At 31.2% G+C, this 10,512-nt stretch overlaps 7 protein-coding genes across 7 annotated transcripts; 3 read left to right on the top strand and 4 right to left on the bottom strand.

Annotated features, from left to right (window-relative positions):
- Positions 1–26: 26 nt before the first annotated feature.
- On the bottom strand, positions 27–307 carry PPL_04336 (uncharacterized protein; the record flags this gene model as incomplete). Its single annotated transcript, XM_020575240.1, has 2 exons — positions 27–217; positions 295–307. The coding sequence occupies 2 exons, from the start codon at positions 305–307 to the stop codon at positions 27–29; spliced, it is 204 nt and encodes a 67-aa protein (XP_020434760.1).
- A 1,317-nt stretch (positions 308–1,624) lies between these two features.
- Positions 1,625–3,581, top strand: PPL_04337 (Ras family protein; the record flags this gene model as incomplete). Its single annotated transcript, XM_020575241.1, has 3 exons — positions 1,625–2,845; positions 2,905–3,133; positions 3,238–3,581. 3 exons carry the CDS (start codon positions 1,625–1,627, stop codon positions 3,579–3,581), a joined length of 1,794 nt encoding a protein of 597 aa, XP_020434761.1.
- Positions 3,582–3,652: 71 nt separating this feature from the next.
- PPL_04338 (uncharacterized protein) lies at positions 3,653–4,274 on the bottom strand (the record flags this gene model as incomplete). Its single annotated transcript, XM_020575242.1, has 3 exons — positions 3,653–3,843; positions 4,054–4,097; positions 4,258–4,274. The coding sequence occupies 3 exons, from the start codon at positions 4,272–4,274 to the stop codon at positions 3,653–3,655; spliced, it is 252 nt and encodes an 83-aa protein (XP_020434762.1).
- An 869-nt stretch (positions 4,275–5,143) lies between these two features.
- PPL_04339 (uncharacterized protein) lies at positions 5,144–5,674 on the top strand (the record flags this gene model as incomplete). Its single annotated transcript, XM_020575243.1, has 2 exons — positions 5,144–5,283; positions 5,668–5,674. 2 exons carry the CDS (start codon positions 5,144–5,146, stop codon positions 5,672–5,674), a joined length of 147 nt encoding a protein of 48 aa, XP_020434763.1.
- A 55-nt stretch (positions 5,675–5,729) lies between these two features.
- PPL_04340 (UBX domain-containing protein) lies at positions 5,730–7,282 on the top strand (the record flags this gene model as incomplete). Its single annotated transcript, XM_020575244.1, has 4 exons — positions 5,730–5,810; positions 5,907–6,407; positions 6,516–6,663; positions 6,747–7,282. 4 exons carry the CDS (start codon positions 5,730–5,732, stop codon positions 7,280–7,282), a joined length of 1,266 nt encoding a protein of 421 aa, XP_020434764.1.
- A 128-nt stretch (positions 7,283–7,410) lies between these two features.
- On the bottom strand, positions 7,411–8,084 carry PPL_04341 (uncharacterized protein; the record flags this gene model as incomplete). The annotated part of the gene is made up of 3 exons (XM_020575245.1): positions 7,411–7,433; positions 7,569–7,869; positions 8,055–8,084. 3 exons carry the CDS (start codon positions 8,082–8,084, stop codon positions 7,411–7,413), a joined length of 354 nt encoding a protein of 117 aa, XP_020434765.1.
- A 506-nt stretch (positions 8,085–8,590) lies between these two features.
- Positions 8,591–10,512, bottom strand: fimA (actin bundling protein; the record flags this gene model as incomplete). Its single annotated transcript, XM_020575246.1, has 2 exons — positions 8,591–10,155; positions 10,257–10,512. The coding sequence occupies 2 exons, from the start codon at positions 10,510–10,512 to the stop codon at positions 8,591–8,593; spliced, it is 1,821 nt and encodes a 606-aa protein (XP_020434766.1).

Here is a 10,512-nt window from a genome sequence, read left to right on the forward strand (position 1 = left end):
TACAATGATTGTTGATTTTTAATGATTTACAATACAGTGGCATTCACCTTAATACCCAAAATACCCAATACCGTTGCAAGGATATTCAAATCAACAAGTGATTGATTCGAGTTTGATGTTTGACCAGTTAGAGTATTGTTACTGTTGTTCAACATTATTTCATTCTTCATTGTTGTTTGATTGGCTTGGACAGATGATCCAAGTTTGGTGATTGAAGCTAAGATATCAGAATATATAGATTAGAATTTAAGTTACTTTGGAAGACCTTATATGTTTTTAATATGATTTAATTACCAATTAAAGTCATTTTTGATAGTTTTGATTGTAAGTATTTTATATTTTTATATTTTACTTTGTTTTTGATGATATTTATTGACTAAAAAGTAAAGTATTTATAGTTTCTTATCATTTTCATTCTGCTATCATAAGAACGGTGAAATCTTGTAGAATCTTGAATCAAGATCATCAAATTATCCTAGTGTGTCAAGATATGTTGGTTAAATAATGAATGTATAGATATTCCGATATCCAACAAATGTCACATCCAATCATTTCAGTTAATTGCCTTGAATTAAATTTCAGTTGTTAAAAATGATCATTAGATTAAATTACTTTTGATTTATTAAAATATTGGTGATCCACCATCTGATTTATAATATTAAAACATAAAGATATAACTCTGACTATATTTGTTCAACTGATAGATTAAGATTAAATTAAAAATAAGTACACTGACAAACCAAAATGTTTAAACACACACAAATCGAGTGGGTTATATAAATTTCCTTTTTAAAAATAATTGTCATCATTTTTAGTTTCAAGAGTAATCTGTGTGTTTTGTGTATGTTGATGTGTCAGTGTGTCTGTCAATCACAATTCTATATTTTTATATCATTGTCTACTGAAATCTGGTCAATCTTTGATCATATCTGACATTTGATAATTTAAAAAAGCTCTACCCAATTCAAATAAAGATTAATATAACCTTGAATCTTGACATTAAATCTCTTTTTAGAAAATTAAGATTTCAACAAAATAAATATACTCTTAGATTTTACAATTTCTAAAAAATTAATTACATTTTATTTAGTCCTTTCTATTAATTGTCACTTATATCTATGAAATAAAAATTAATTCAATTTATCTAAAATTTATCTAAAATGACTTAATTAGTATGGAATTAATTCCACATAATATAAATTACTATGTAAATTTATAGGATTATATTAATTTTGTTTTTCTTGATTAAAAAAAATCTTAGATCACCAAACTTTTCTTTAGTTCAATCAAATCAAACTTTCAAGAAGGAATTGATATAATCAGGATTAATTGGAAATAGTTAAATTGGACAATTCTCCAGAATCTTTTGTTAATTTGAACAAACTTGCAAATGTTTTTAGTAGCTTGTGAATAAAATGTTTGTGTTTTTATATTGAAAATCCAAAGGATAATAATAAATAAGATCTTTTTTTTAAAGATTTTCTTCTTCAAAGCATAAACACAGTTTTTATTATTTTTTGAAATATTAATATAATTATTTTTTTCACACATTGCATTTCTTCAAAGTTTTTTCAATCCCTGCTGACATATTACACCAACCACTTTAATTGCACACAATAAGTAAATGGAAATAGAGTGTTCAAAACATAATAAAACACTTGAATATATTTGTTTTCAATGTAATTTGTCGTTTTGTTACAGGTGTTCGAATGATCATCCAAAATCACATCCCAGACATACTTGTGAACATATCGATGATATCAAATTACAATTGTTAAAGACAATAGATAACTCAAAGCTCATTAATAATAATAGTAATAACAATAATAGTAGTAACAGAGATAAAACTAGTAATAGAAATGAGAATGTTCAAGAAAGTAATAATAATAATAATGTTAATAGTACAAAAGAAACAGAAAATAACTATATACAATCACAAATTGATAATCTATGGTTAAAAATAAAAGATTCATCAAAACAATACAGGTCACTCGAAGATAAACAACAAAAGATAAGCGATCACTTTGCAATATTACATAAATATTTGATTGAAGAGGAACTTAAATTAAAGAAACCGATTATAAATGATATCGATTTACTTAAAGATCAGATTAATCTTAAATTAGATGAGTTTAAATCACTTATCAAAATAATTAATACTTTAAAACATAATAATAATAATAACAATAGTAGTAATAATAGTGTTACAGATGATAGTTTAGATTATCAGATTAATGATGATAGTTTAGATTATGATAATGATAATGATAATGATACAACTATTAGATATTCTATTGAATCGATTATTAATTCTGTTCTATTGATAGAATCAGTACAACAATTCATTAAACATCATGATCAAACATTGTTTGACTATCGGTACAATAACAATAATATTGTTAGTTTTATCAAAGATCATACTACTAGCATCGATATTATCATCCTAAAGTTAATCAATATTCATAACAATCAATATAAACAATCAATTTCAAAGAATAATGTTATCGATAATCAATCAACAACAAATAATATGATCATCGATAATTACAATATTACCACAACATTAACACCGAATGATATTGATACTTATCTAAAATTTGTACGACTATCAATAGGTGTGACCAACCGAAATGATATTCCCAAGAAAACTAAGACCACAACAACTACCGTAGAGCGAAGAATACCTAAACAGAGAACTGATCCAATAATAACACCCAAACAAGAACTATCAAAGGAACTCGTTAAAGAAAGATATTTCAAGAATCTAGTGCCAACCACCGATGACAATGGCATTCCGAGTTATACATTTAAATTTTTGTTACTTGGAGATTCCTGTGTTGGAAAGGTAAATACATCCAAATATACTACCATCGATTAACTTCACTATTAATCTTTACAATATAGACACAAATGATAAATAGATTTGCAAATAATGATTTCGATAGTTCACCTGGAAATGTCACTCAATTGGATTTCACACTGCGTATATTCATTGAAGATAAATTTACGATTAGGCTACAACTATGGGATACCTGTGGAAATAATTCATTCCACAAAATTAACATTTTCTACATTCCTGGTCAACTAGCCATCATTATTGTCTATGATGTCACAGATATCGGTTCGTTTGAAAGTAAGTTATAAAAATAATATTACCACTTATGGGTATCAAAAGAGTGACACTCAATTGTTTTTAATATTCATATCATCCATTAACAATATTATAAATCTATTTAGATGTAACAAGATTGTTTAACATGATCAACGAGAACAATGGAACGATGGCATATAAAATATTGGTTGGCAACAAATGTGATAGTCCTAAAAGAGTGATCGACTATGAAACCGGTCATAAGTTGGCGGATTCGCTTGGAATATCATTTATAGAGACATCTGCCAAAACTGGACAAGGAATTGAAGAGCTATTTATGAAGCTATACAACATCCATAAAAATATGATTTTGAACAAAGCAATACCAAATCAACAACAAAACGATGATAATAATAATAATAATAATAACAATAATAATAATAACAATAAACCTCAGGCAAATGGTTTATTCTCATTTTTCAAGAGATAAACAACCAATAATTATTTAGGAAATGATCATTTTATTTAAGTATAATACAATGATTGTTGATTTTTAATGATTTACAATACAGTGGCATTCACCTTAATACCCAAAATACCCAATACAGTTGCAAGGATATTCAAATCAACAAGTGATTGATTCGAGTTTGATGTTTGACCAGTTAGAGTATTGTTACTGTTGTTCAACATTATTTCATTCTTGAATGTTGTTTGGCTGGTTTGAACTGATGATCCAAGTTTGGTGATTGAAGCTAAATAAAAAGTAATTTAAATTAATTTTATATTCAAATGATCTAATGTATAAACTACAAACCAATTAAAGTCATTTTAGATTATACTAGCAAATTTAATAATATTTGATTTGTATTCTTTTAATATTTTGAAAATAAGTTGGTCGATATTTATAGGTTTTTTCAATATCTTTTTATTTATATGAAATTTATATCAGACAAAGTACATACATTGAATCTTATAGAATTTAAATAAATCAATCACAGATCTTAATCTGGAATAATAAAGATAAGAATGGATTATTCAAATAATGTGCAAGCTGTGACCTATTAGAATAATAAATGGTGATCACCAAATCATTGAAATCTCAATCTATTATTGAGTACTGATTATTCAAATTTAAATGACATAACTTTCCAATAATTAATATCTACAACCAAATATTACCCATATCTTAATTTTCCTTTAAGAGATGTTTTTATGATTCCAGGTTTTATTTTTCTATGTTTGAAAAGGGGATAGTGTTCTTTCATAATAAATCAGAAAATTGATATGCCATATATGATCAAAGATATTGATCAGATTTCAATAGAATGATATAAAAGTATAGAATTGTGATTGACAGACACACTGACATATCAACATACACAAAACACACAGTTTACTCTTGAAACTAAAAATGATGAAAATTATTTTTAAAAAGGAAATTTATATAACCCACTCGATTTGTGTGTGTGTTAAAATATTTTGGTTTGTCAGTGCACTTATTTTTAATTTAATCTTAATCTATCAGTTGAACAAATATAATCAGAGTCATATCTTTATGTTTTAATATTATAAATCAGATGGTGGATAACCAATATTTTAATAAATCAAAAGTAATTTAATCTGATGATCATTTTTAACAACTGAAATTTAATTCAAGGCAATTAACTGAAATGATTGGATGTGACATTTGTTGGATATCGGAATATCTATTTATTCATTATTTAACCAACATATCTTGACACACTAGGATATTGATAATCTTGATTCAAGATTCTACAAGATTTCACCGTTCATATGATAGCAGAATGAAAATGATAAGAAACTATAAATACTTTACTTTTTAGTCAATAAATATCATCAAAAACAACATAAAAGAACTAAAATATAAAAACATTCAATATCTACAATCAAAACTATCTAAAATGACTTTAATTGGTAAGCTATTCTTTATTAGAATTATTCTTTTCTATTTTAATGTATTAATCTATATATTGTAATAACTAAGCATCAATCACTAAACTCGGATCATCAGTTCAAACCAGCCAAACAACAATGAAGAATGAAATAATGTTGAACAACAGTAACAATACTCTAACTGGTCAAACATCAAACTCGAATCAATCACTTGTTGATTTGAATATCCTTGCAACTGTGTTGGGTATCTTGGGTATTAAGGTGAATGCCACTGTATTGTAAATCATTAGATCATGAGATACATCAACAATAACATATAATTCATTGTAAAACTAAATATCGTAAATGATCTATTTCTCCTTGTGAAAATAAAAATAAAATAAAAATCAAATATATATTCGTTCATTGAATTCTTAGACGAGTCTAACAAAACGTCGATTCTAATTAATTTAAGAAAAAATTCCCCAAAAAAAATTCTGAACATATGCACTTGTGTTTGGATTGAACACAAAAATTTAAAATTAAATTGTTTTTTTTAATTTAAAAAAAAAAAAAAAAAAGTAAATTAAAAATTGATCATCAAAAAACAACAACATTTATTTTTTTCATTATTCGTTTAATATTTCACATATATATACACATACATAATAAATTTTATATAGAACTTGACATATTATATCATTCTATACATTTTAGATATATTAAAAAGTTAAAAAAAAACAAAATGGATAATGATGAAAAGATTATGTTATTCTTTCAACTTACAGACTCTTCAGATCCAGCTGAAGCAATACAAATATTAGAGGTATTGATTGATCAATAATCATCATAACAAACAACAGTTGATTAATTAACAATGAAATTACATTATTATCATTCAACAATTTGAAAACTATTGTAGCAAAACAATTGGGATTTAGATGCTAGTGTCAATCATTATCTTTTATTACATGACAATCAAGATATATCGACATCAAATAAATCAAACAACAACAATGGTTATAATGATATATCACATGGATATAGCGGTGCCGCTGGAAGTGGAAGTGGAAGCGGTAGCACCGGTGGAATCAAAGAGGATGACTATGTCGGTTTCGACGATGAGAATGTTCGTGCACCGATTCCATCGACAATAGAGACGCTGGTCGACGGTGGAATCTACGACGATCCCTACTATCCTGCGAGTCGTGTTCGCTCGAGTGCCGCGCCGACCACCAACGTCTTTGAGGCGTTCCGTGACTTCTCGGCGGAGGGCAAATTCGGTGGTGCCAACTCGATACCCAAGCAAACACCGAAACAACAGCAGTTGGCCAAGCTTTTCGAGCCACCCTACGATATTCTCTCGTTTGGAACATTCAATCAGGTCAAGAAGTTGGCTGCCGACAGCAAGTTGGTGCTACTCGTAAACATCCAGGATATCAGCAACTTTGATTGTCAGGTACTCAATCGTGATACGTGGTCGGACAAAGGACTGAAAGGCTACATCAAAGAACACTTTATCTTTTGGCAGATTGCACACAACAACCCGGAGGGTGTCGCCTACTGCAGTCTCTACCCGGTCTCTAAATATCCACACATCTCAATCATCGAACCACAAACCGGAATGAAAAAGGCAACTCATGAAGGAATGATTGATTCAAATGATACATATAAATTTTGTAAGTTGGCTAACAAAAAACACTTCACTTAAATAATAACATTTTAACTAATATTCAAATTGCTATTATTACTGTTACATTAGTACAACACTACATAATTGGACAATCAAAAGAAGTAAAGAAACCAAGAAAATATACTTCAGAGGAAGAGGAATTGGAATTGGCGATTCAGCGTTCGTTGGGTCAGGACCCTGCTGGTGCGCCAAAGAAGAAACAAGTGAATCTCGAAGAGGAGGAAGAAGAAGAGTCGAGTGGCGACGAAGCCAAAGCAGAGGAGGAACAGGAGGAGGAAGAGGATAGCATTGACGATGGTTTAGAAAAGTTTGAGAATCCACCACCAGTCGTAGTTCCACCGATGACCCAACCCGATACCATCGGCACCGTTGGTGACTGTACAATTCAAATTCGTTTGCCAGGCGGTGAAATTCTCAAAGGTCAATTCGCAGCCAACGACAAGATTCAGAAACTCTACTACTTTATCTCTGTAAAGAAAGGAATCAACAATTTTGTATTATGTACCAACTTCCCAAAGAAAGAACTCTCTGGTGAAATTTTAAATAGAACTCTGGCAGAAGAAGAGTTGGCACCAAGAGCAGTTCTAATCTTGCAAGAGAAATAGATAGAGAGTGTGAATAATATCATAATAATAAAAATAAAAAATAATCGAAATGTGTAAATCAATTAACAAATTATATATATTGTTTTGATTTGAATATGTATAATAAATAACTTTGGGAGGTTTAATAACTATTTACATGTAATTTTTTTAACTATTATAAATCAATGAGAAAGGGAGTGTGTAAGTGGGAGGAGGATGGGGAGGAGGAAGAAGAGGAATTTTCAGGAAGAATAAGTAATAACCATTAATATGGTTGGTAATTTTGATTCCCATTTAAAAAATATACATAGAAATGGTTTATTATCAAAATTTTCATAGTGAGGTAAATCGCTATGTGGATTATGATAATTAATCTCTTTGAATAGTTTAAAGTTGAATAGTTGTTGATGTTGCTGCTTCTGCTGCTGACGATCGATGATATTATTGGCGATAGGTTGTTGTTTACCACCAATTTTGTCTACCTTTGAATCCACCACGATATTGAGAGCAGTAGTTAGTGGTGTTGTAATTGAAACTTTGTGAAGAATCGTTAGAGTTGAATCCATCGCTGCTGCTAGAATAACCTCCACAATAATTTTCGTTTCTTGCTATATTATATTATACCGATAATAAAATTAAAAATCTATTTACTTTGCATTATTATACTTTATTTTAAAACAACACATACGTCTCATTATTTTATTTTTTTTATTTTATTTAGTTATAAATTAATTAGATATTTGGCGAATTTGATTAGATATATATATATTTATTTTTATTTTTTTTAATTTACAAGTTTAGGTGAGAATACAACAAAGACCATTTTGACCAATCTTTGCGAATAAAAAGTTGTAGATTGAATTTTGTTGCGAATTTTTTGATGAATTTTTTTAAAAAAACTTGTTTAATTTTGATGTTGTGTTTGGGTCTCTCTGTTTTTTGTTACAACAAAGCCACCCACTGTTAAATTTCTCACCCAGATTTTTTATTCAAAAACCTCGCAAATCAAATAAAGTTGCACGAAACGAAAGGTCAGGTTGTTGACCTGACCCCTTTCGCGGAATCAAATTGTTGTTGTAAAATAATTATTGCTTTAAAATGACTCGTAATTAAAAACGACTTGAGTTGTTATAAATTTTAATTTTCTTTCAAAGATTATACAAACAAATCTGAATTTAATTGATAATAAATAAAATGATAAATAATCATAACAAATTTGCAAATCTAAAGATATCTATTTTTTTTCCTGGTTAACTTTTTTTTTTTTTTTTTTTTTTTTTTGATAACACATATATAATATTTTAAATTTTATTTATTTAATTATTTAATTTATACACTGACAGCCATTAAACCAGCAAACAAAGTCATCATCATCTTTGGTTTGACTTCAACGATATCCTCTGGGAGTGAGAATACGACGGCACCAATCTTTCTGGCGGTGGAGATTGCCAGCTTAGCGTTCAAAAGGTTGTCTTCGGCGGTACCAGAGGTGGTAACCAATGAGCTGTCAACAGATCCTGGACGGATTGCTTCGATCAAATCCAAAATTGGACGAGCATCGGCAAGCTTACCGTCTTTGAATCCAGAGATGGTCGACTTACCGGCGGAACGAAGCTTGTTGTTGGCCCACTCGACAATGTCGGCATCACCGATTGGCTTACCGGTGGTGGAGAGTGCGTTCAAGATGGAGAGTACGTGAGCTCTCATCAGCTGCCAGATGATCGACAATGTCAAAGTCTTGTTCTTGTCATAGATGTTCTTACCGTCGATTCCGACCAACGAGAAGTTCATCTTCTTACCGAGCTCGATGGCGTAGTTGCAGTTCTCGAGCTTCTTCATCTCACCACCCATCGCTTTGTATGGTGGATAGTTGACACGCTTGTTGTCTACAATTCCTGGCTTGACCTTCTCAAAGAGTTGGATCAAGACGAGACCGTCGTAGACACCTTCGTAGAGGTTGTTGACGTATGGATCGACACCGAGTGAGTTCATCCAGTTACGGAATGTCTTTTCCTCACGGGTCTCCTCGATGACGATTGGTACGTCCTTGACTGGCTCGAGTGCTGGGTGAGTGTTGAAGAGATTGGCGACGAATGCCAAATTCAACTTTTGATTTCCGTTGACAATGTCCTTGGGACGCAAGAACTTACGACATTGGATCTTGTCGGCATTGTCCAACACCATACCGGCACGACGCTCGAGGTTCGACTCGTTCAGTGCGTTGGTGTCGACACCGGCATTCTTTGGTGCGATTTGCTTCAACAAGATAGTGTAGCACTCGGAATCCTTGATGTCACCAGTGAAGTTCTTAACACGACGTGGGTGTCCGGCTTCACGGAGGTGGTAGTTGAACCAACGCAACAAGATCTCCTCGACCGAGAGCTTCAAGAGATCCTCAATGGTTTCTCCTGGCTCCAAAAGACGGTAGAGCTCTGGGTGATTGGTAAGATTGATCTTGGCGAACAAACCAATCTTGATGATTTGCCATACGAGACCCATAATCAAATGGGCACGACCTTCCATCAAGTCGGTGGCACCAATATTAACGATGGAACAACCGATGGCTTTGGCAGAGTTGACGCAGAGCACTTGATTCTCATTGATACGGAAGGTGTTCAAATTCTTCTTGTTGAGAACACGCTCGTCGATTGTCTCTGGTACGGCGTCGTTGATCAACTTACACAACAAGAGACCGTCGTGACATGCCTTGAAAAAGGCATCTCCCTCGGTGGAGATTGGCAAATGACCCTTCAAATCGACATCCGACTTTAAACAGGTGTTGATCCAATCGATAAATGCGTACTTCTCCTCATCGGAGTAGGAATGAGTGGTTCCTGATGATGTGGATCCAGAATATCCACTCAATACATTGACTTGACCTACTTTCTTAACGACTATGGAAATGAAAAATGAAAGTGAAATATGGAAGAAAAAAAAAAAGGAAATTAGTTAAAAGTAATAATATATGTTAAAAATAATAATAATAATTGTTTACCATTTGCAAATCCAGTATCACTACCAGACTTTTTAGCAATTTCAACTACTTTGAGGAACTCATTAAAATCTATTCCACCGGACTGATCAGTATCGACCTCCTTCATCATATCTCTAACTTGGATACCAGTGACTTTTTCACCAAGTGCGGTGAGGATAGAGGACAACTCGGTTGCTGAGATTTGACCATCACCATTCTGATCAAACTTGGCGAATGTACTTCTGTATTCTTGAATTTCAGATGCTGAAAATGTCAT

The sequence above is a fragment of the Heterostelium album genome (genome assembly GCF_000004825.1).
Source record: "Heterostelium album PN500 unplaced genomic scaffold PPL_contig9, whole genome shotgun sequence".
Classification (NCBI taxonomy): domain Eukaryota; phylum Evosea; class Eumycetozoa; order Acytosteliales; family Acytosteliaceae; genus Heterostelium; species Heterostelium album.